This window comes from Equus caballus, chromosome 1, assembly GCF_041296265.1.
Source record: "Equus caballus isolate H_3958 breed thoroughbred chromosome 1, TB-T2T, whole genome shotgun sequence".
Taxonomy (NCBI): domain Eukaryota; kingdom Metazoa; phylum Chordata; class Mammalia; order Perissodactyla; family Equidae; genus Equus; species Equus caballus.
The window spans coordinates 41,437,766-41,463,923 of record NC_091684.1 but is presented as its reverse complement, the minus strand read 5'-3'; the positions used below and the strand labels follow the sequence as shown (position 1 = coordinate 41,463,923).

General features: G+C 34.5%; 1 protein-coding gene across 2 annotated transcripts in view; it reads left to right on the top strand.

Moving 5' to 3' along the window:
* Positions 1–26,158, top strand: part of PTEN (phosphatase and tensin homolog) — a 91,138-nt gene that overhangs the window by 42,554 nt on the left and 22,426 nt on the right. Inside the window, 3 exon segments of one of the 2 annotated variants that reach the window (NM_001317260.2) lie at positions 7,827–7,871; positions 13,640–13,683; positions 15,479–15,717. In NM_001317260.2, coding sequence (NP_001304189.2) covers positions 7,827–7,871; positions 13,640–13,683; positions 15,479–15,717 — 328 coding nt within the window. 2 annotated transcript variants of the gene reach the window in all.

The following is a 26,158-nucleotide window of genomic DNA, read 5'->3' as shown; positions in this document are numbered from 1 at the left end:
GTGGTTCTTTTTATATTCTTCATATTCTTGTTGGGGGTTTATTGAGCTTCTGCTATCTATAAGTTGATGTTTTCCTGTATGATGGGGAAATCTCTAGCAGTGATTTCTCTTTTGTTTGTTTGTTTTATGTAATTCTTTTTTGTTTGTTTTTAATTTTGTTTTTATAGCAGTAACATTGGATTTTAACATTATCTAGCTTTCAGATGTACATCATAATATATTTTGAATTCTGTGTCAATTACATTGTCTTCACCACCCAGAGACTTAGTATAATCCATCCCCACACATGTGTGCCTAATCACCCCTTTTGCCCTCCTCCCTTCCCCATTCCCCTCTGGTAACCATCAGTCCAATCTCTGTTGCTGTATATTTGTTTGTCGTTGTTTTTATCTTCTACTTATGAGTGAGATCACATGGTATTTGACTTTCCCCCTCTGACTTATTTCACTTAACATAATACCCTCAAGGTCTGTTCATCTTGTCACAAATCCAGCAGTGATTTCTTTTAAAAATTTTTTTCTGCTCCATTCTCTTTCACCTGTCCTTCAGTGTTTACACTAACATATGATAAACTGCTTTGTATTGTTCCACAAGTCACTGGTGAGCTGTTCAATTTTTCAGTTTCTTTCTTATGTTCTTCAGATTAATTACTAATTTGTTGTCAAGTTCATTATCGTAATGTTCCAGTTTATATGTATGCATAACAAACCACCCCTAAATATAAATATGGCATAGAACATGTTTTTTTTATACTCACAGATTCTGTAAGTATTCAGGTAATTCAGGTAAGGTGTGGTGGAGATAACCTGTCTCCGCTCCAAAATGTCTAGGGCTTTAGTTGGGAAGACTCAGAGACTGCAGATGAGTTGGCAAGTTGGGGGATGAAGGTGTTTTCACTCACATATCCAGGAAATGATGGCTGTTTGGAACTTGAGTTAGGCTATTGGCCAGAACCCCTATACTTGGCCTTTCCAAGTGATGTCTCCACAGAGGCTAGTTTGAGATTCCTCATAGCATGGAAACTTGGTGCCAAGAGTGAACATACTGAATCCAAGGTGGAAGTACATGGCATTTTTATGATTGAGCCTTAGAAATCACTTAATGTAGCTTCTGCCATACTCTGTTGGTTGAGGCAATCGCAGAAGTGTGCCCAAGTTCAAGGAGGAGGGACCATAGACTCTACCACTTGATGGGTGAAGTGTTAACAGTTACCTTGTATGAAGAGCATGTAGGATGGGAGATGCAGTCATTCTTGGAAAATATTATCTGCCACATCTTTCTTCTGCAGTCTCCGATCTTCTGTTAAGACCATGCTGTAGATTTTTCTTTTCAGATATTGTACTTTTGAGGCCTAGAATTTCTGTCTTTTATAGTTTCTGTGTCTTTGCTGAGACTTCATCTTTTTGGTTACTGTAATCATTTTCCTTTACATTCTTGTATGTATTTATAATAGCTGCTTTAAAGTCGATGTCTCCTAATTCTAACATCTGTTTCATCTTGGAGTTGGTTTCTGTTGACTGCTTTTCTTTTCTTGGTCATGGGTCATGTTTTTCTGCTGTGCATGTCTAGTAAATTTTAATTGTTATGTTGAATGTTGTGGAAGATAAATTGTAGGGAGCCTGTGTTGTTATTTAAGTGTGTTGAGTTTCGTTTTGGCAGGCATTTAAATTAACAGTTAATCTTCTGGTATTGTCAGGCTGGGTTTTTCTTTGTGAAGGCAGGACTATTTCAGTTTTGTCTTTTGTCTTAGGGCATGGTCCTTACTCCTAAGATGTGGCCTTTCTGGGGTCTCAGCTGAATACCTGGGGTGCTCAATGAGGTCTCTCCACTGTGGCTGGGTTAAAACTCCTTCCACTACTTTGCTGCTTCTGGTGTCAACTCCATTGTGCTTTCAAATCCTATACATATGCAGCCCAGCTCTTGGCCAAGGACCTGAAGTGAATTTCCATATAGAGTTGGGAGGCCCTCTTTCTATTCATCCCCTTTTCTCGGCTGCTCTTCCGCAAATTCCAGCTATCTTAGAACCCCAGAACTCCAGTTTCTGCCTGTATACCTCAGTGAAGCCTTTGTTCCATTTCCTTCTTCTATGTCAGAAAAGAGCCTGTAAGCTGAAAGCAAGATAATCATGGGGGTTACCTCGTGTTTTTCTCTTTTCTTAAGGATCATAAGCCTGTGCAGCCTTTTGTTCAGTGCCTAAAATGGTTGCCTCATTCATTTTGCCCAATTTTATAGTTGTTTATAACAAGAGGAAAATTCCTGTACCAGATACTCTATAATGGTCAAAAGTGTGTAAATTCTACTGTCAGAAAATTTTTAAGAGATGGCTCCTGTTTATGGAATACCAATATAAAGAAAGATTTTTAAAATAAAATTACTTTAAAGACTATTAGAAATAGTACTTTAATCTGTTTACAATAACTTTACTATGATATAACAGTCTATAATATTCAAATTTTACTTTTTATTGAGTTTTACTCATAAATTTATATTGATTTTCTCTGGAAATGACAAAGAGGGAAAATTTTAAATTATTCTGTCTCCCTCACTACTAGCAGACATTGCTAGTTGTGATAGTCTTTCCCAGGCTCCAACCTGGTTAGCCTTAATAGCCTTAATGTCTTAATAGCCTTAATATTGCACCCCAACAAATCATCGTCAGTTTGACACCTATTTGCCATTTCTAGTGCATTTCCATTTTACTAATTAAATCAGTATTATTTTGTGAGATATTTAGCTTTTTGAAAAGTTACCTCAATAGATAATTTCCTTTTCTGCAACTGAAGTGATAAAAAAAAATTCATGTTATAAGGAATCAAATGAGGCTATTTAGTAAGTCCTTAGTACTTCTTGAGTGGAACATAGAAGAATAAAAGATTGGGAAGCAGAAATTCTAAGCAGTTATGCCTATAATAAATAATACTTGAAATTTAAAAGAGAATAAAAAGTTGGTTTTGAATATACATTATAGACACCTAGCTAAAGTAACATAAAAGTGTCTTGATGAAATTAAAGAACAGGCTTTCCGTGACTGGAGCCTCTAGGAGGGATTTAAAGAGATAACGCATTACCAGCATTTAACAAATTGTTTCTGTTTTGTTGGGTAATCATCATTCTCACTGAGGTCAGATTTGTGATTTTGTGATAGTGCGTGCCAATGATTTTTTTTAAATGTCCTCAGGACAGGCTCAGTATGAATGAAGATATGATTAAGAAAAATCTCATGTGTCTTTATAAACAGAAGTTGTATGATTCTCATTAAATCTATTTCTTAAAGAACACTGTTGTTACATTAAAAAACTCTGGTTCTTATTTTTTTCCAATTTGAAAATAGATGAAAATATGAATTTTATGTAAACTCTAAAAGTATTCAAAAGAAGTTGGACTTCCGTTTTAAGCTCATCAAGCCTACTTTTTGGCAATAAAATAGGGTGATGTAACTTCAATTCTGTACATTCTTGGAAGATACAGTAGGACAGAAAACTTTTTTTCTTTTGAAAGTAGTATATGCTTAAGTTTTAACAACACAATTGCAGAAGTGTTGAAAGTGAATAGTAAAAACCTCCATCTCTCCCTGAAAACTCATGATAACTGCTGTGACCACTTTGGTATGTATCCTGTCAATCCTTTAGATGCTAGTTGAATGTGTATGCAGGATTGCCACATGTGAATAGTGTGCCCTGGAGTTGAGCAATGGGATGTGTATATCACTATTAACATAGTGTTGGTCTGTGTATTTGAAGTCAAAACTGAAAATTACCAGACTCAGAATGAACTAAAAATGAACTGTTAATCCTCCAAAATACTCTTTTTGCTCACATATACATTATAGGCTTTCTGTGAGAAAATTGTATTTTGCAGATCATTTCTTGCTTATTCTTTTTCTGTCAAAAGAAACCCATGGAAGAAGATATGGCAGGTAGCAGTGAGTTGTTTTGTAAATTTTATAATCACTGTCCTTCAAATCATTTTGCTTGATTTGGTTATTCCAACGCTTGCATTTATCTAAATTTCCAACCAAATTAAGGTACAAACTAAGAAAAGTCTTAAAGTATAAATAGAGAATATCTTTATGAACTCTAGGGGTATGGAAAGATTTTTCAAGAGAGGATACAAAGTTCTAAACAAAAGAAAAATTTGATATATTGGACTTTATACAAATTTAAAATTGTTGATTGTCAAAAGGAAATGAAAAGGCAAATCTAGACAAGGAGCAAATATTTATAATACATATATCTGACAAAGGAGTTGTATTCAGAATATATAAAAGACTCCTATAAATCACTAATAAAAAACAGATACTCCAATTGGAAAAAAAATGAGCCAATGACTTGAACAGACATTTCACAAAAGAGGGTATAAAAATGTCTATTAAGCAAATGAAAATATGCCTATCATCATTAGGCATCAGGAAAATGAAAATTAAAACCACAATAAGATACCATTTCATATCCATTGGAAGAGCTAAAATTTTGCCAAATGTTGATGAGACTGTGGAGCAACTGGAACTCTTAAAATGTTAGTAGGACTGTGAAATGGTACAACCACTTTGGAAAACTGTTCAGTAGTTTCTTATAAAGTTAAATGTACACCTTCCCTATGTACCCTAGCTATTCTACTACTTCTTCTACTCCTAGCTATTATTTACTCAAGGGAAATGAAAGCATATGTCTCCAAACCGACTTGCACAAGGATGTTTGGGCACTTTATTCATAATGTCCCCAAACTGTAAACATCCCAAATATCCATCAAAAGAGAATGGATAAACAGATGGTCTTGTATTTGTGCAATGGAATAATACTCAGAATAAAAGGAATGAACTAGTGATACATGTAACAACATGCATAAATCTGAAAAAACGTTAGATGAAGCAAAAGAAATCAGTTACAAAAGAATTCATATTATATAATTATATTTTTGTGAAATTCAAGAACAAGGCCAGACTAATCTATGGTAATAGTACTAGCTAGTAGGGAGCTTGGTGGGGTTTGACTACAAATGGGCATGAGGGAATTTTTTGGGTTGGTCTTAGCATTCTATATATCTTGATTGAGATGGTTATAAAACCCATAGAATTGTACACCTAAGATCTGCATATTTCACTGTATGTAAATTTTATCTCAGTTTCAAGAAAAATCCAAATGTAGAAATTGAGAAAGGTACAGGAATGTAGAAGATGAAGAAGGATGAAAGGGGCTGGAGCAAAAAGATGTGTAACGCACCACTTTTCCCTGTAGTATTTTCGTAGTTCAGTGGATGTCTCCTTAGCAGAATCAATGCTTCTCTTGGTTGAAGTAATGGGTTAAAAAAAAGAATCATAAAACGTGACACATACCTTAAATGTGTACTTTAAAAAAAGGAATTTGTACACATGAAATATTAGACTCAAATAACTCTATAGGGTTTATCAGCAACCACCCCCACAGCAAAAAAAATTACTTTTCTTTGTTTCCCTTTGCCCCTTGGCAAGAGTTCTTACCTTCTTTTAGGCCATGAACCTTTTTGGCAGTCTGATGAAGCTTATGAATACCCTTCTTAGGTGATTTTAAATCCATAAAATAAAATTCATAGGATTATAAATATACCCATTAGTTTTGATTATAATAGTTATGAAAATATTAAAAAAATGTGATATAATAATATAGTTATTAATATTAACAATCTATTGGCAGGTCTAATGACTATGGTAATTTTAAAGTGCGATTGTAAATGTTTCCATATCTGGAGCCACTGTAGTGTCACATAAAAATATGTCAGTTCTATTTCTATTATGTATGTCATATTAATATTGGATTTTTGTGTGATTATGACTAGATAAATGCCATTAATAGTTAAGCAATGTAGTTTATTATGATTGGTTTTTCCTGCACATTTTGTTTTCCTTGGAGTTACAATTGTCTCTCTTTTTTTTCTCTTTTGCTGAGGAAGATTGTCCATGTGCTAATATCTGTTGCCAATCTTCCTCTTTTTGCTTGAGGAAGATTCTCCCTGAGCTAATATCTGTGCCAATTTTCCTCTGTTTTATGTGGGATGCTGCTACAGCATGGCCTGATGAGTGGTGCTAGGTCTGCACCCAGGATCTGAATGTGCAAACCCCAGGTGGGGCTGCCAAAGTGTAGCAAACTTAACCACTATACCACCAGGCTGGTCCCTTCTCTCTCTCTCCTTTTTTTTTTTTTTTTTTTTTTTGACTTATTTAATTTCTGTGTTCTTAGCTTTAATTAATCATAAACTTGCCCCCAGTTGTATAATCTTTTGACATGTTTGAGCACATTTGGTATATGAATTTTATCATCTCCAGGAGGCTTCTCGTCTGCCCTAATCTGGATTAGTTGTTCTCTAGGCTTGCTGTATGACTGTCTACTTGAGATGTTCCTTCGCTATCATTCTGGGGATTCTCTTTTCCTTTCTCTTGAGTTGGATTCTTTAGTTCCAAAATCTTGTCATTTTCTTTTATGGTTTCCCATGCTTGTTTTGGTAGACCACATCTTCTAGTAACTTCCTGAGAGAGACTATATGGGAACCAAAATTATTTGAGACTTTAAAAATGCCTTTATTATATAGTCACACTTGATTTATAGTCTGTCTTGGTTTGGAATTCTAGGCTGGGAATAATTTTCCCTCGAAGTCAGAAGGTTTTGCCCAATTGATTTCCACCTGCTAGTGTTGCCATTGAAAAGGGTGATGTCATTCTGATTCCAAATTCTTTTTGTGAAACCTATTTCTTCTCTGGCAGCTTCTAGGGTCTTATGTTTGTCTCTTTACTATTCAGAAATTTCACTAAGATATGTATGCCTTTATTTGGGTCTATTTTCATCATTTTGATGGCTACTCATTGTGCTCTTTCAGTTTAGAAACTCACATCCTTCAGTTTTGGATATTTTTCTTGAGTTATGTCTTGGATTTCTTCTCCTGTGTTTTCTATTCTTTCTCTGGAACTCCTCTTCAAATGTTGAACCTCTTAGACTCTAATTTTTTCAAGTCTTCTCTTGTGTATTTCATTTGTCTTTTTATTCTGTTTCCTTAGCCTTATACTTTTCTAACCCTTCTATTACCTACCTCATAGGGTTAAGCACATTTATATACATAAAGTACTTACAATACATGTAGTAAGTGCTTGTGTTAGCTGTAATTGTTGTTGTTTAGCTTCTTAACTGTTTTGAGGGAATGATATTTGGTCTTGATTCTTTGATTTATTAGCTGTATGACCTTGGGCAATTCCTGTAATTTCTTTGATACTTCCCCCCTCTGTAAAATGTGATTAAGCTCTATCTCTCAGATGTTTGTGAGGTTCAAATGACAATATATATGTGAAAATGTTAATAAACTTTGTGCAGAGTTAATAGTTACTACTTGCATCTTTTAAATATCAAAAGTTTTTAGTTTGAAAGAAAATGATGGCTGAATTTTCAGGGTTATTTTTAAGATTACTTGATTGCACATGATTGTTTCTCACAACTCTGTGTGAGCTAGGTGAATTTGAGCTAAATGCTAATGCTACCATTTAAAGAAGTTAATTCTTAATACTCAATCTAATTATGTTAGGCTGAAGTGAGATGATTTTGAAAATATTCATTTTATGGAAAGCTCTGGCTTTACTTCAGATTGTATAAATCTGTGTAATGTAATAGTTGTTTAAGAATGACCTGATTACTGGTTTAAACCCATGGAGGGAATATTTGTTGGAGTTTATTTATTTTCTTAAATGGTATTTGAGGTTAGGAAAAAGAGAATCTGTCTTTTAGTTTTTCTCGATCATATTAATGTAATTCCAAATGTTAGCTCATTTTTGTTAATGGTGGCTTTTTGTTTGTTTGTTTTGTTTTAAGGTTTTTGGATTCAAAGCATAAAAACCATTACAAGATATACAATCTGTAAGTATGTTTTCTTATTTGTATGCTTGCAAATATCTTCTAAAATAACTATTAAGTGAAAGTTATTTCCTTGTTAGAATGAGGTAGAGTTAAAGATATATTTTAACGGAATTGTATTCCTAAAACAATTAGTTCAAGAAGTCTGATTGAGAGCATTGTTAGGTCATTTAGAAAGTGTAGTGATGAGGGAAAACAATGTTGGCACAGATTCACGTTGCTTGATCTGCTTAAATGACTTGGCATCTAGCCCATCTTTGAGCCCATAACCATGTGGTGACTTGAAGCGTAATTTACAGCAGAGCTTCTGTTAAAGCATTAATGACATCTTCTGTGAAACTATGTTCCAGAGTGAATATAATTTTGTTTATTCTGTGTCTTTAGATCAGTTGATGGAAACAGCTGTTAGAGTATTTGCTAACTGTATGTAACGTAAATAAGTTACCTAAATTGTTGAGTTGGGTGGTTTCTTTTGTCTGGGGCATGGCTGTAAGGATTGCCCACTTGATACAGCTGGCTGACCTTATCTTTAACCTTTTGGTTTTTACTTTTGACTTTGTGAGTAGAGATGTGAAAAGGAAAAAAAGAACAAAAGAAAAATAGAAAATATTTCACGATTTTTGTCTTTGAAGAATTTTTTCCTTCCCAAAATATTGACCATTTTCTAATTTTTAAAAAATGTCATATAAAATTTGTTATTTTTCTACCTGGCCTTTATTTTTCCTGTGTGATATCCATAAATTATGCAATAGGAAAAATTTTCATTTAAAGTTGTGTGTACTAATTTACTGTTATAATTTCTGTAGCACTTCTCTATCAAATATAAGAATATAAGAAAAAGATTGTTTTTTTACCTTGGTGGGCATTTAAAACTTCATCAAAAAGTGTGAAAGATCAAAGATTGTTTGTTGGCTGGTAGGAGGTTGCTTTTTTAATTTAGTGATCTTTCTGTTCTGATAAGACCTCAGAAATAGACGCCAATGTTGTTTCTCTTAGTGAGTTTTCACTAATTTCCTCAGATTTGCAAATGAACAAACATTTATTGAGTGCTTGCCACATATTAGACGTTATAAAACATGTTGGCAGTACAGAGGTGAATAAGATGTAATTCCAGTCCTCGGGTAACTTATAGTGTAATGTGAAAGGTAGACAAAGTATTATAGAAAAGAGCTGTGTAGAGAATAGTGGAAATAGTAACTACCTCCCGTAGGGAGGGTTTCATAAAGAAAGGCATGTTTGAGCTGACGTGAAAAGAATCAATAGAGGTTAACCTGCAGGCCAAGGAGGAGGGGAAAAGGCATCACAGGCAGAAAGAATGGCGTAGAAGGTTGCTGCCATGATAGTGTTTAGAATATGGCAAATAAACCATTATGGTCAGATTTTGGTGTGGTGTGTGGGGGGGTGTGGTGGTAGTAAGTCACAAGATAAAAGACAGTAAAAGCTGTTATAGAAACAAATTTAGGTGGGCCCCAGCTTACACATGATCTATGCATCTATCCTCTTTTCCTGATTAACCTCTCTTACAACAACTCTTGTTGCTAATGCCATAGTGTGTCTCTAGAGGAAAATAAAAACCACAAAGCTTTGTACCTTTTGAATAACTAGATTCAGAAGTTAGTAAAAACAACAACAGGATAAGAATTGTCAAAAGCTGGAATCCATTAAGTGAGTCACTTCAGGCTTAGACTCTCAAGTTTGGGCATCTAAAGAGTCCTGGAAGGAAGTTAGAAAGATGCTAAAGACAAATTCTATCTTTTTCAAAATTTTATTTGAGCTTAATATTGTATCCAAAGAAAGGAAAGGAAATACTTTTCATTCCTGTACTACAGTGGCTTCCTGCTTCCTGAATTTAGGATTTAGGCTCGTACTATCAGTATTGTGGATTACTTACATTATTGTAATTAAAGCTGGCTTTGGGAGTTAGCCTGGGAACTTGACTGCCTGTTTGTTTTTGTATTTCCAAACATTGGACTCTTGAGTTAATGAACTGTCTCATATTTAGTTGAGAGTAGTTTTGGTGCACAGGTTTTAACTCCTCTTCCCCACTCCATTTGATGGAATCATAGACTTTCAGAACTGGAAAGTACCTGAAAGAGATCATTTAGTCCAACCTTCTCATTTTACAGATGGGGAATCTGAGGCCTAGAGAAGTTAAGTGAGTTGAACAAGGTCACACAGGTACCTATGGTAGCAGACAATGCACTATTTATGCCAATATTCCCTTTCTGGTTTTCTTTGTTTTAACCTCCCCAAATTTTACTTACTTCAGAAGTTTCTAGAACTACCAAGTTATAGCATGTTTTGATTTCTGATGTCACTTTTCAATCTTCTTCACCTTCTTTCTACCTATGCTTATATTTCTGGCTCTGGGTAAGTGAGTCTGACCAGCAGCAGATGTTTCTATTTTATTTCTTTTATTTTTTAGGTTACTAATTACATGTGATATATATCTTTGCAAACATATAAATTGAAACATCTTAAAATATTTGCACTAGACATACTGTATTTAATAATATATTAAACTTTTTATGGCATTTGTGACATATGTGGATGAAGAAGAGTTCTTAATGTGCACTTTCTAATAATTGACTGTATCTGTTTATGTCTCTGTATTATTCAGCATTCAGTAAGTTATTTTAAGAAAGGGCAAAATTTGTCTTATATCATTAACCAAATTCAGGTATACTGATACTTAGTAAATTAGTTTGTTTTGTGCAAATTTGTGTATTTCATTTTTGTATGTTCCTGTGTGTAATCTGTGCTCCGGTGGGGATAAGGGAAGGGGGGGGGATATAGGGAATAAAGGCATAATATAGTTCTTGCATTTGAGGAACTTAAATGTTCACTGGATACTAATTTTTAGAGTTTACTGTATTTCATTCTATATTCTATTTGACATACAACTCTCCATCATTTTGTGGTAAACCTTTAGCTATTGTTGATTTTGCTCTATTAAGTTTTCTTTTTTAAGATAGGGATAGCTTCACTGAAGAGAGTAAAGAAGAGACCTACATTCCTAGCTGATTCTATGGCAAGTCTCATTTCTCTGGAAGCTTTTCCTATTAATCTTATCTCCTTTTTCACTTCCTGTCTACTGCTTCATTAAAAACTCTCTCTTCCAGTGTCTCTTCACTTCTCTTGTCTCATATAAGCCAATGTGAGGTAATGATTAAAAAGTAATGATATCTTTTGAGTTTTAGTTCTAAGGAAGTATAAATGGTTAGATTACCTAACACTTGTCTTAGTTAAATCCCATGTGCAACTAGTTTTGGTTTGTTGAGAGACTTGTTTTATCACTAAAATACTGTAAAAAATTTACAAGAAACTTTGTGTGCGTGCGCGCACATGCAACCACAACGTTATCAGAGAAGGTTTTAATTAAGATGAGAGTCTTCATTCTTTCCCTATCAACGCCTCCCCAGATCACTTTCATCACTACTAGTGCCAGTATATGTTCTCACATACTCCCTATACATAACTGTAGAGATTTTTATAACTTTTTCATGTTTTTCATTATTACTGTTTGTTGGTTCTGTCTTCTGTGGCAAGTATTATTCTTGTAGCAAGGCTGACTGTGACTAAAATTTGTTATTGCTTTTGGTTTTAAAACTGTTTTCTATTTTTTATTGTAAGTGGAAGTATGGAGCAGTAGTGGAAAAAGTTTGACTTTTGTAACTAGAGGTACTAGGCTTGAGTCCTGGTTTTTCCATTTACGTATTGTGGTTTGGGGCAAGTTTTTTAATGCTCTTCTAAATCTTAGCTTTCTCATATACCAAAGGGAGATACAGTAACTATTATCATATGGTTGTGAGGATGAATCAAAAGAACATGGAAACTTCTTTGTAAGCTGTGCACATCTAGTAGATATTTAGTAGCTCATTATTTCCACTTTCCCTTTATTTCTTCCTCTTAGTAATATTTGAGAATTAGTTTATGAAGGTAGTCTTACGCATTGTTTGTCAAACCAAACATTTTGAGCTGAGAAACCGTGACAATTTTAGAGAACTAAAGCTGCATGAAACTCAAAATGTTTATTTTTTGCTGTGCTGTCATGAGACCAACCTCTTAGAATTGTTTCCTACCTTATAGCTACTCTGTCACCTCCTAAGCCCCTATCTTTACATGATTCTTTATAAAATATTCCATTATGGGTTCATCACTATTGACCATGTCTCTTCTTTAATCTGTACCAAAGAAGGTGTAAGATGTGCTATTTTCTTGGTCACTCCCTTTCTTCCTACCTGTCATTTTTTTTTTATATGAGTAAGTATGAAGCTATTTAGCAAGGATGCATATATGTGCATATGTTATTACTAAATAAGCTTTTCTTCTAGCGAAATTCAATATACTAAATTATAATGTACTAGAGCTTTGGAAAGGCTTTGTTTTGAGTGGTAACATGAAAGTTGATTTATTTCATGTTTCACCAGTTAGAAACTAGTGGATTGCAGTTTGTTCATAATTAGTTCAACCTTCTTGTGGATTTGGGTTTGAAACTGTTTAAGGTAGAGAAACTATACACGTAATTTCAGGATTTCTAGATGTAAAATACAGTTTAACAGTTGCTTATTTGAAACTCTTGGGGTCAGTTGTGTTTCAGCATTCAGAACTTTTCAGTGTTTAGAACAGTAACACAGAAGCATATACTTTGTATTACGTAACACCCCAGTGGGGTTTGGAACAGTACCTAAAATGAAATGTTTGACTCCTCTCTCTAAGGGCTACGTACAATCTTGTAAACTGAGATCAGGTTCTGTTGCAATTGAGTTTGCCGTAAATTTAAGGGAAAATGTTAGATGTTTGAAACTTTAGGGATTTTGGAATTGTGGATTAAGGGACTGTGGATCTTTATTTGTTTCACAATGCTAAGTTTTTAGTCTAAATAATGTTTTAAAAATCTGGTTTGGTTAGTAGTTGGAGTTACCAGCTGACCAGCAGCACTTTTGCTGCTGACCACAAACTAATGTATAGGATCCCTTTCTGAGCCTATTAATGTCTATAAACTTGGCCTGTTAATCATGAGTTAAGGCAGTGCATGATAACAAACATGTCACTACTATTAAAAAGAGAAATTTTAGCATGCTCTAAGTAATAATGACTCAACATTTTACTATTCTGTATTCATTTTGCTTATTACTCTTTCATTACTCTCAGACTTCAATTAAAGCTTGTAACCTGAGAGAGTCTTGAAAAAGATGACCTTTGGCTTATCTAAAGAGAGAAAGGTCTGGTTTAAAAAAATTTAGTAAGTGTTGTCTGAATAGATTGGCATCATTCAGTTTCTTTCTTTACTTTTCCTTTGCCCTTATAATGTTACTATTTTTAATATACATCTTTTTAAATAATAGTTTGAGAACTGTGTATGCTCAACTGTGGGGTAAAGATAATATTGAAACTAGTTGGTTGTTTACACATGTGAAATAAAAAATAAATTCCATTAGCATGCAACATTTCCATAAAGAAAATTTGAAAATTTAGATGCAGCTAAATTTGCATTGTTGTATATTAGTGGCATCACAAGTTTTGTAAGCAAATGTATAAACTCTAATTACATACACTTGACATTTTAAGCCTCAGTTTCTTTATTTGTGAAGTGGGAATAATAACAGTATAATTCCATAGGATTCTTAGAAGTGAAAGAAATAGTTAATATAAAACACTTAACATGATGCCTGGTACATTATAAAGGTTCAGAAAACGTTTGTTACTATTATACTTTTTTCCTCAGGTGCAAAAGATAACTTTATTTCACATTTAAACTTTTCTTTTAGATGTGCTGAAAGACATTATGATACCGCCAAATTTAACTGCAGAGGTGGGTATAAATGTACAGTATTATGTTATATAACTGAAAACCAGTAGACTAAGTCTTACTGTCACAGCAGTAATGAATACTCTTGATTATTAAGTGAGATAAATATTTATCTTAAAAAGATAATCTTAGAAAATTTGAAAAATAAATTTAACTTTGCTGTTGTATTTTAGAAAACAAGTATCATATAAACCAACTGGTAGTATTAGGAAGACTAAATTGAAGAATAGACTAAGAATTAGGATGTAATAGTAAGAGATTGCATGGAGAAAGCAGAACGACTTAACTCTGGCAAGGAGCGTGACCTAAAAGGTGGAAAAGGGTATAACAGATGTGGATACAAGGAGCCTGACAGATGAGAGCAGGGAACTGCTTCAAATGAGTTCTTTTCCAAGTATAGTAAATTGTTTCTCAGAGCCCACAAAAACTTTCGTTTGTGTTTGTGGAACCCCTTGAGCAGTAAGAGAAGTGGGGGGAGTTGAGAAGCTTGGCAGTTGCTGCTATGATAGTGAAAAAGAGAAAGTGGGTGCCACGAGTTATAATAAAGATTGATGTATTTGCGATTGATCCCTCCTGAAAATCCAGAATGGACTTTCACAGAGTTGGTTTGAGAATTCAGAAGCACTAATAGCTGAGAGCCAGTATAGATTCACTAAGAATCGTTCTCTTTTCGTGAATTTAAAACTCCTGCTTACTAGGCAAAGCATGTTTTAGTCAAGGTTTATCTAGCTTTAAGTAGATGTTTAACAGGTTTTCCTGGATGTTTTTGTTTGCCACTGGAGAACTGAAGATGGAATGATAGTACAGTCAGGCAGATGATACTAAGTGAAAGCTGTCCCTGTGACTCCGTGTGATGGAAGTCATTGTCTGCCTGAAGAGCTCTCCTGTCACACCAAAGGACTTAATTTACTGTATTGTATACCACATTATGAATGACTTAGTTGAAGATATAAGACATATTTTTCACATATTTAGATGACACAGAGGATAATTTGGTACAATTGGATGTCAGTTGTGATTTTTAAGGGTCCTAATAGAGTGGAACCAAGGCACAGATCAATAAGATAAAATTTAGTAGTAATATATTTAAAGTCCTATTTCTAGACAAATTAAAAAAACTTAACTCTGACTATAGGTAACAGAGAAGTTTTGAGTTCTTAATAACTCATGTGAAAAGACCTGAAACTTCATTTGATAAACTTTACTGCAATTATATACTTTCATAAGTGATTTTTCCAGTTTCTTTTGTAAATGCTGTTAAAGTCGTGTATACAGCGCTACCATTTGCCAGACCATCTTTAAAATAACACAGTTAGCATTTTTATTATATGAAGTGTAAAATGCCATCCTTTCCGTTGATTTATTAGTAATCTGTACTTTCTTTGGAATATATGTTTTGTGGTGATGCAATATTCTAAGTGTTATTTCTCCTTTTGTTAGAGTATGCATTGAAAGCCATAACAAGAGGCCCATGTGACATTTCATTTTGAGTTCACCTCCATGTCTTATGTGTTGTGACCTTTGCTACCTCTGCATAGCACAATGTACTCCTTCATAGAGTAGGGAAAATAATACTTGGCTTCCCTGTCTAATGGATGAGTTTTGAGAATTAATGGGACTCTTATTTTCTATTCAAAAATTAGAAAATTATCAGACAATAAATTATTTTTCTCTGGAGTTCAGTTTTTCTTTTAAATATCTGTTAAACTTATACGCAGCATTCCTAAAGTTAACCTACTTTTAATAAACAATTCAGGAGAGATTTTTTTCTTAATTTGAGATTATCTTTTTACCACAGTTGCACAGTATCCTTTTGAAGATCATAATCCACCACAGCTAGAACTTATCAAACCCTTTTGTGAAGATCTTGACCAATGGCTAAGTGAAGATGACAATCATGTTGCAGCAATTCACTGTAAAGCTGGAAAGGGACGAACTGGTGTAATGATTTGTGCATATTTGTTACATCGGGGCAAGTTTTTAAAGGCACAGGAGGCCCTAGATTTCTATGGAGAAGTAAGGACCAGAGATAAAAAGGTAAGTCATATTTGATGTTTTTTCTTTCCTCTTCCTAGATCTGAGAATTTATTGGAAAACAAATTTTTACAAAAGATAGTTTGTAACCCTTATTTCTTTCTTCTAAACATTTAAATCAGTTAACTACCTTAACTTTCATGTGAGCAAATGACTGATTCGTTCCATTTTTCCGTTCATGCTAGCATTTTCATATTGTACCAGCAGATCTTACTCTTTAACTGTGTTTCATGTTTGGTCTCATAAAATTCTTACAAAGCGTTTAAAAAACAGCACTATGATCAAAAGTAAGCTTGATATTTCTGAAGCTTGCTTGAGAATAAAATGTCTTTGGATAATAACTTAGATGCCATTACCTAGTAAAGTGTGATCTTTACTTTTATAATACATAAAGATTACTCTTTGATATGAATATTCTTAAATGTAGTTATAATTAAGATTAGTCAGAGGTTCTTCCCTTATTCAGAAGACTAAAGACTATGTTGAAAATCAGTGACGAAATTAATTTATGTAGTACATGTGAAAGCAAAAAGTGAACTCTTGGGAGAACTTTTACAGTGATTTTCAAGGGATTCAATTCTTTGGATGGTAAGTATGACAGAATGTGCTTATATTTCTAATAAAGAGATTTTGTGTATTTTTCTTTCTCCAAGAAGGAAGAAATCCAAACCACTCCAGGTAGATGAAAAAACTGATTTAGAGAGCTCTATTGAGGGAGACATCACAACTTTATGTGAAAAATTTATTCTAGTTTTAATAATTTTTGAAATCAGGAAGGTTCTCTTCCAGGTTAAGCTAATTTCTTTCTTTCATTTTTTTGAGGAAGATTGGCCCTGAACTGACATCTGTGCCCATCTCCCTCTGTTTTATATGTGGGACACCTGCCACAGCATGATAAGTCATGTCTAGATCCCAGCCCAGGATCCATACTGGTGAATCCCAGGCCACAAACTTAACCACTGTGCCCCTGGGCCAGCCCTTAAGCTAATTTCTTTTTAATTCAACTTCAAAACAGAAACGTAACTGATCATCATTTTGAACTGGGTAGTTGCATTGATTCCTGGTTCCTTTAATTCTTCATTTCTTGTTTTATTTATCTTTTTGAATTATATCTAGGGATACCAAAGTACTATTTATTTGTTATATTTTACAAAATTGAATCTTACATTATTGCATGGTTTTGGTGAATGTTGATTATGATAGATTGCCTTACATTTCCGTATACTGTGTGCACCCTGGGAGGATTCACTGGAGTGAATTCCAGAGCAGAAGTCATGAGATGTTTACTTTGGTTCATCGTTTCATCATGTAGAGGGATACAATTGTTTTCACTTGTTAAAAATTATAGAAGGTAATTTGTTCTACACTTAGGTGAATAAATGCAGGACAGCACAAGGCAAAGAGAGTGAATGGAGAAATGGGTCAAAGTAAAATACAGTCACAGAAGCAGTGGTAGAAATTTAAAAGAGGTTGATGAGCAGCAGACATTTTGGTAGTGGAAAAGAAGTCAGGTAAAAAGATGTAAAATAAGAGGCTGGCCCCGTGGCCGAGTGGTTAAGTTCGCGCGCTCTGCTGCAGGCGGCCCAGTGTTTCGTTAGTTCGAATCCTGGGCGCGGACATGGCACTGCTCATCAGACCACGCTGAGGCAGCGTCCCACATGCCACAACTAGAAGAACCCACAACGAAGAATACACAACTATGTACCGGGGGGCTTTGGGGAGAAAAAGGAAAAAATAAAATCTTTAAAAAAAAAAAAAAAAGATGTAAAATAAAACTATAAAAGTTGTATAATGTGGAGCCAGAACGCTAGACTTATGCCAGGGGCTCTTGAACTGTTTGTTATCTACTTTTTAAAAATATGATGAAAGCTAGGAATATTCTCCCACAAAAAATGGGCATGGTATAGAAGAAGATAAAATTTTGCTTATAGCTTTTAATTGCACTGAAAATTGTTTTTATTAATGTAGAATGTAAAGGACACTTTCATAAGAAATATGTCTCATTTTTTTCCCTGCAAAAATCAGTGGCCACTAATTGAGAGTGATAAATAAATCTAAGTGGTACAAATTAACCAAAATTAAACTTTAGTTCTGTTCAGTAGTAAATTTTAATGAAAAGGTTACTATTAGCTTTCAAATGACGTATTGAAACTATGCCATTGTCTTTGACTTGGGAACTTTTATGCCATCTTTGATATTCAATCAATTTTGACAAAAACAAGTGCTGAAAACCCTATCTCACGAAAGAATGAAAGAGCAAATGGAATCTCTAGATTTTTTTGCCAGGTGGAAGTAGGCTTGTGTCGAGAAATAAAAATTCTTTAAAACTCTCCAGATAAATTCATGTTGCATCATTTTCTTTGCCTTTTAGTTAATGAGATCATTGTTGGCAAGATCTTGACATAATGCTATTGTTAAGGAAGGAAAGGATTATGATTCCACATTTTAGTTTTAAGGTTCAAGAGTTAAACTGTATAATTGAGTTTGTATTTTATCCATCTAACAGCAGTTAAATTTCTGGCTGTAGAATTTGTCTTCTGAAAGCCAGTGAACTTATGTGTAGCAAAGAATTTCATAGTTCTCCCACTTCTTGACAAAACCTCTTGAGAAGCCCCTGATTGAAAGTCTTGGCTTTCATGAATTTGGCAACTTTCACAACAGTAGATTTTTCATGACAAATCCTATTGCATAGGCTATGATTCAAGGCTTGGCACTCATGAAGAGTAGAATACTTTCACAACAATAGATAAGATTTCTCTCAGGATTGATGGTATAGTCTTGCATCCCACTGCATACTGATGAACAAAGCAGTGAGTCACAGTGACATGCAGAGCTTCTGTCTTTACCAAAGCAGCAAAACCAGATGTTTTGCCAGGCATTAAGGTGTACTCTGTGTCTACAGAATACTGAGATTTCTTCAGGAGAAGTTTTTTTTGGCAGAGACACTTCACCATTTTGAAAATGTTAATGTCCCCTGAAGTTTCCTAAAAGGGCTCCAAAATAGGAATTATTCTTTGATTGTGTCACCATGCATGCATTTGATGAAAACTAGTAGCTAGCTAAAGTGAGAAGTCATATGCTGAAGGGAAGTGGTATTTCTAATCCTTTCATGACCTCCTTCATAGTTTTAGAAAAAAAGGTCAGTTCTTTGGGAATGGATAAAATTGTTTGATAGACTATTTAACAGTCTTACTTTTCTGTTGCAAACTCCAAATATGTTTGACCATATCTAAGATATTTGGATTCACCACGTTCAACTGTATGACTTTTTTGTTTGGCATTACATCCATCAGCTTTGTAGCGTGCTTTAATCAAGGATTTTGAGGTGCGAGCAAATAAAGGTTTTTATAAGGGTCTAGCCTTTTCTAACTAAGCTTCACTCTCACATGTTCTCTCTTTTCCCCCCTCATTCCTCCTTATACACACCCACCCCCAAACATGCATGCATACCTTGTTTGAGGCAGGTGCTTTTCAGGATAGTTGGCTAAATGTTTCTGATAGTGAGAACTAGCCATGTAAGAAGTGCTTGGGATATTCCATCCTATCATGTTCAGAGAGGAAAGTAAAACTCAAGGATACTTACTTAAACTTTATTATTCTTTATTTTCTCTATTTCCAGTTTAAATTAGATCCAAGAGAAGTCTCCATAATCAAAAAGTGAGGACATATTTCAGTTTATCAGTGGGAAGATATTTTAGTCATCACGATCTGGTGGTATTGTTAGTTCCATTTCTCTGTAGAGGTGAGGAGAGGTGATTTGATGAAATGGCAAGCCCCATGGGATGTTGTTGTGAAATAGGGGCCAGAGTGAAAAGCTAGTAAGACAACTATTATGAAAATAAAATGTAAAGCCCGTGGTGTCATGTGGCAGAATAAAGTAGTAACTACATCATCAACAGAACTGCGCTAGACACAGCATATTCTCCATCCTCTTATAGGTTGGAGTCTCCCCCAAGTGAAAGATAATGGACTGGTAGAAAATGGAGCTCTGGGGGCCGGCCTGGTGGTGCAGTGGTTAAGCACGTTCCGCTTCTCGGCGGCCTAGGGTTTGCCGGTTTGGATCCCGGGTGCAGACATGGCACTGCTTGGCACGCCATCCTGTGGTAGGCGTCCCACATATAAAGTAGAGGAAGATGGGCACAGATGTTAGCTCAGGACTAATCTTCCTCAAAAGGAAAAGAAAAGAAAATGGAGCTCTGTACATACTCTTAAGGATGTACTCAGTACAATTGTAATGTTTAGCTGTTATGTGATATCAAGACTCAAAGTTAAGTAATTTAGCCAAAATTGGTCACTTTTAGCATCTTGGAGTCAAAATAAATCATTGAGATCTGCTGTGCTTTGCTCATGATTAATTAATAGACCTAGACCATTTTTTGGATGAATTATTCACATGGTCTAAAGGAGTATCCTGATGTGCTCCTAATTTTATCCCTGTGTATATTTAAAAAGGCAAAAAGAAATTTATGAGCAGATATTGACATCTGTTGACAAAGCTACATTTTGCTAAATGGTGCCATGTGCCTTTTAGGTTGAAACAAAATTAGAAAGCTAGATATAGTGGATAAAAGTCATAAGATTATAAACATTTTTTGCAGGAATTTTTCTTATTTCGTAGATGATAAAACTGAGGCCCAGAAAGATGAAGTGCTCTGATCAAGATTATTCAAACAGTTAATGACAACATTCAGAGTAAAATTTGAATCCCTTGATACACTGTTGAACTTCTTTCTACGCTATCAACTCCACAAATCCTGAAACTTCAAAAGAATTTTGAGACTGTTCAGAATTAATTTCTGTACAGGGTCAAGCTCTCCTGAAAGGTCATGCAATACTGATGAAATTGGCCTATTTTTACAAGACTCCTCAGTTTATACCCTTCTTTACAGATGGTAGGGCATTTAATGACCCCTGACTTAAGTGGAATAAGGACGGCTTGAAGTTGTTGGTTTTATAAATATAATACTGCAGGCTCCCTTTAAATCCTTGAAACTTAATTGTCTGAAAGCTTTCAAATATATCACGTTCACCTAATGGTTAGAGTGCTAGTGAAACAATATGTTTTTAACCTTTATAATGAATATAACTAATTTCATCATAGGAAAACTTAGCTGTGCATAGTAAAGCTGTTGTCCTGCAACTGTGGAATTCTTCCAGAGAAGTATCTTATAATAAATATAATTGATTATCCAAAGTAGTTTTATTCTGGATACATCTGCTAGTAGATGTATCTTCTTGCTAATACCTCCTTTTAGGTTGAGTCTGTAGATTTACATTTGTGTAATTGTAAACCACTATTACAAGAGATACATAAATTTTATCAATTTTTCAGTTTGTGTAGGATCAGTTTTATTAGAAGTCTTCAATGTTGTTTTGCTTGTATCCTTAATTTTAGTTATAAAGAAGCTTTAAAAAGCTAAAGAAAATTGTGTTCTGGTGACAATGATATAGGAGCAGAATATTTCTTCTTCTCCTTTTTCTGTTTCTCCTCCTCCTAGCCCCATCCCCTCTCTCTTCTTTTGAAGAAAGGAGCCAGTTGCCATGAGTTGGTGAAGAATTTTTGTAGACTTTGCAGAGACTCTCCTCAAAATAATCTGGCACAGAGTCTTGACATTTCCTTAGCAGGCCTGGTGTAAATTAGATAGCAAGTGGTGGTGCCAGCTGACCATAAAACATGCCATTGGTTAGTAATGCCCAAATTATACTTTAAGTTTTGAATGTTGTGGAGAAGTCAAAGTACAACTGATACCTCCTATAAAGAAAATCTTTTTTCTTAGAATGGGATAACTGTTTGAGAAAAGGAAGACTCCTTCTATCTTTTATTCAATAATTTACAAGAAGGCAACTATGTTACACTTCCCTAAGAGTCATTCCTTTGAATATTTGATACCTTTGCTTTATGAACATGTGGCAAATCCTTTTAAAACAAGCTATCAATGGTTTCTCCTTCTCCAAGAAAGCTTGGTGCAGGGCAGCTCCTAGGCTTGGTTCCCATCAAGTCCTATGCGTCACAGTGTCTGCATTTGCACTTATCTTTCAGAATTATAATCGATAACTCACACTATTTATTGTAAACTATGAATAAAGAGTTAAAACATCCTATGAATGCTGGTATGCATGTATTTTGGAAAGATTCCCCAAATTTCTGAATTTAAAGAGGCAAACTTTAGTATTTGACAAGCTTACCCAGAATCTGCTACTTCTCTCTTTTTTCCTTGCCTCAACCCTTTTCTAGAATGGTGACAGGTAAAGTAAGCATTATTTATTTTCTTTGATTAAACTTTTAGGAGTAAACTTCGAGGTTTTGATTTTCTTTTTTTTGTTGTTTTCAAAGCAATTATTAGAGATAAAGTTCCAATATATTATAATCTCTGTTCGAGTTCGTTAGCTTTTTTTTTTTTTTTGAGGAAGATTAGCTCTGAGCTAACTGCTGCCAATCCTCCTCTTTTTACTGAGGAAGACTGGCCCTGAGCTAACATCCGTGCCCATCTTCCTCAACTTTATATGTGGGGCGCCTACCACAGCATGGCTGGCCAAGCGGTGCCATGTCTGCACCCGGGATCTGAACCAGCGAACCCTGGGCCGCCAAAGGCAGAACGTGCGCACTTAACCGCTGCACCACTGGGCCAGCCCCAGCGTTAGCTTATTTTTAATGAAGACTTAAATCTTCTAGAAATAATAAATATTAACTTTAAGTGATCTCAAGAAGTGGAAATTTTCTGGTTTTTCTGAGGAATGAATTCTTATGTCCTAATCATGTAATCAGGTTATTTTTTTTCTAGTCTATTTACTAAATTTCCACATATAGTAACCTAATAAAATCTTCTCATTTTCTCTCCATTTAAAACAAAATAAACTATAATTATCCTCTTTTTCAGCTTTAAAAAAACTAATATAACATTCTTATTTTTTCTAACACATTAATTCTCCTGGGCTAAACTGTGTTCTTCTAATATACAGTATTTAAGCCTGTTATTCAATCTATATAGTCATGAAATTATAAGATTTTTATATCTAGAAAGACCTTAGCAATTATTTAGTTCAGACCCATTCTAATATAAATGATAAAACAGATCTGTAAAGATCAATCTGTCCCAGGTCATTTAATCTCTTTGTGTAATAACTCAAAGTCATATCTCCTAACCTCAAATCCATTATTCTTTCTACTGTACCATGTTCTCCTGTCCATACTATTTTGATCCACAAAATAGAAATAGAAACTTAAAAAAAAAGTAGCTGTACTGTAACGTATTAGAACTCTTTCAGTTTGAAGTGACAGAAACCCAACTCAAAATAGCTTAAACATAAGGATGTATTTATTGGCTTATATAACCCTGAAAGCTCTGGCCTGGATGTGGATGCTTAGCAAATGTCAGGAATCTCTTTAGCTCAAGTCTCTCCTTTCCTCTGTATATACTTTTATTTTCAGGCAGGCTCTCTGCAATTAATGGCAAGGTATGACTCCTAATAGCTCCAGGTTTACATTTTGGCTGCTTTAGTAACTACAGTGGGAAGAGAGCTACAGTTTGAGAAAAATTCCTAGATTAGGTTCTGATTTACTTGGATTAGGGCGTGTACCCATCCCTATACCACACATTTTGGCCAGAGGCTTGGGGCAAATATCTGAAGCATAAGAATAGCTCCCCCACCCTCACCCCCAAACCACAGAGAGAATGATAGCATCTGAGGGGAAAGGATGCTGCACAGAGAGAAAAATACCAATTGCCTGCTTCATATTATTCTTAAAGATTCTGTGGTTCATGCACTACTATTTAATATGTTACTCTAATTAGTTTCATAGAACTGAAGCACTACAGTACTCTAAACTTTAGAGATACTTCATAGATGGGAAAAATGAGGTCAAAGAGGTTGTGATGTCTTTCAGATCACATAGTTGGTATGTGTACTATTAGTAAAACCCAGGACAGAAGGAGTAAAAAGTTTTACAATCAGACACATTTTGGTTCAGATCCTCATTTTGGACAGGATGATTATGTGCACTGGGACTGTTTCCTTATCCTTAAAATAGAGGTATTAATATCTGTCTTGTAAAGTTGTTTTAGTATTAGGGATATATGTAAAATGTCTGGCACATAGCTTATATAATACCTACTATTGTATGTTGTCATTGTAATAATAGCTGCTTCTTCTGCTGCTTCTTTTTTTTTGGTGAGGAAGATTGGCACTGAGCTAACATCTGTGTCAGTCTTCCTCCATTTTGTATGTGGGACACTGCCACAGCATGGCTTCATGAGTGGTGTGTAGGTCTGCACCCAGGATCTGAACCTGCTAACCCTAGGCTGCTGAGGCGGAGCATGCCAACTTAACCACTGTGCCACCAGGCTGGCCCCAGTAATAGCTATTTTTAAAAGCCATATTTCTTCCTTTGTTGAATTACTTCCCTGTAGTAATCTTATTGTGATCATTATGAAATGTGGATTTCCAAGCTTCAAGCAAACACTATTATGTTAAAACATTTACATTATTTCTGAGTTTAAAAGTGCCAGTGAAAAGTTTACTGAAGTAGAAAATTACGTTTTTAACTGAGGAATCTAGACTGTGAATTCATCTTAGAGAAGCTGATCTGAGAGTACTGACACACAGAATATGAACAAAACATTACGTATCTTGTGGTATCTAGGTAGTATTCTGGTCTGGTAGTATTATGCCAGTATTCTAGTTTTGAAAGATGTGTATAACCTATATTTTTTAGGTCTCTGTATTTTGAGAGATTAATCTTATACAAGAGATTTACATAAAACAAGTTCATTAAAGATACATCAGGCAAATGTAGATTTCAAAAGCAGGTAACAGGATATTAGTAGCAAAGTACATTAACAGCAAAATGCATAAAATTGGATCGAGAATGTTATATATTAACTCAGGGTACACTCCACACTGAAGACTTAGCAGTTGGGAACTCTTATGTGCTAAACATAACATCAAAATATATTAAGCAAAGCTGCAAGAAATGAAAAAAAGTGACAGAAAAGCAATGATAGCAGGAATCTTTAATATATTTTAAGATCAAGAAGGTACAAAATAAGAGGATATATAGATGGCTTTAATAGTATAATAAAAAATAGCTTATAAGATGTATTTCCTTTTTTGTTTTGGTCGTTCACAAAGCCTTTACCAAGATTAATAATTCATTAGGCCAAACACAAAGAAAATCTCACCTCCAAGTAGAAATATGTAAACCCCATTCCTTGATTACAATTCAGTAGAACTAGAGATTTAAAAAAAAAGTTTAATCAAACTGAGTCAACCATTTGGAAATTTAAAACCACTTACTTAAATAATTTTGGGTCAATGAGGAAATACAAATTCATATTAGAGATTATTAAGATAATAACAGTTAGGAGAGAGGGTTTAATAAAGGTGAAAATATAAATTCGTGAGTTAGCAAACAGTAAACTATTTGAACTAATAAATACAAATACCGATTGTATGAAAATGCCAGTAAAATCAATACATCTCTTTTAAAGCCAATCAAAGGAAAAAGAAAAGGGGGGGAAAACAAAAATTAAATGGTAAGTTTGAGAAAGGAGATAAAACTACAGTGTAGAGGTGACATTAAAAATTATATTCAGGTCTGTGCTAATAAATTTGAAAATTTCAATGGGAAACAGGCAATTTTCAATGAACATGTTTTCATAAATGCTTCAAGGTGAAATACAAAATCTGAATAGACCATCCAAGAATAAAAATGTGGAGGGGCCCTCAAGAAGTTCCTGGTCTTAATTGTATTTCAGGTGACTGCTATCACTTGAAGCATCAAATAATTATGTTATCTAAATTGGTCCAGGTGTTAGAAAATATATAAAACTGCCCAGGTGACTGCTTGCATAGTCCTTCTACCTTAACTTGATAAAGATAGCATATTTAAAAAGACAAAGTATAATATGGGGGAAATTAAACACTTCAGTTTGGCCCGAAGTAAGACTATGTGCAAGGGAGTTGTGAGAGGTAAGAGTAGAAAATAGATTGGGCTGTATTTTTATGTTGTTATGCAACTATAGTGTGTGATAAATTTGTTCTTATTTGTATAGACACTGGGAAACCCTTTAACACTTTGAATTAATTGGTAATGTGATTAATCTTATACTTTTCTAAAATTAGTCCAAAAGTGGTGTAAAAAATAGATTGGAGAATAGATAAATCATAGGCTGATAGTCTATGATAGTCAGTTGGCTATTGCTAAATTGTAAGAGGTGACTGAACTGGAATGGCCACAGAAAACTAGAACTGGTATTTTGAGAGGTATCTCAGAGTCAAAATCTAGATTTTTGGCATCTGAATAGATGTGTAAGAATCAAATATGAGTATTCTAAATGAGGTTAACCTGTAGTTTGTCTTCCATTTTGTGTGTAGTGTGTGTGTACTGTATCTGTGTGTGTGCACACGTTTATGTATGTGTGTATATGCCACATAGTTGATATGC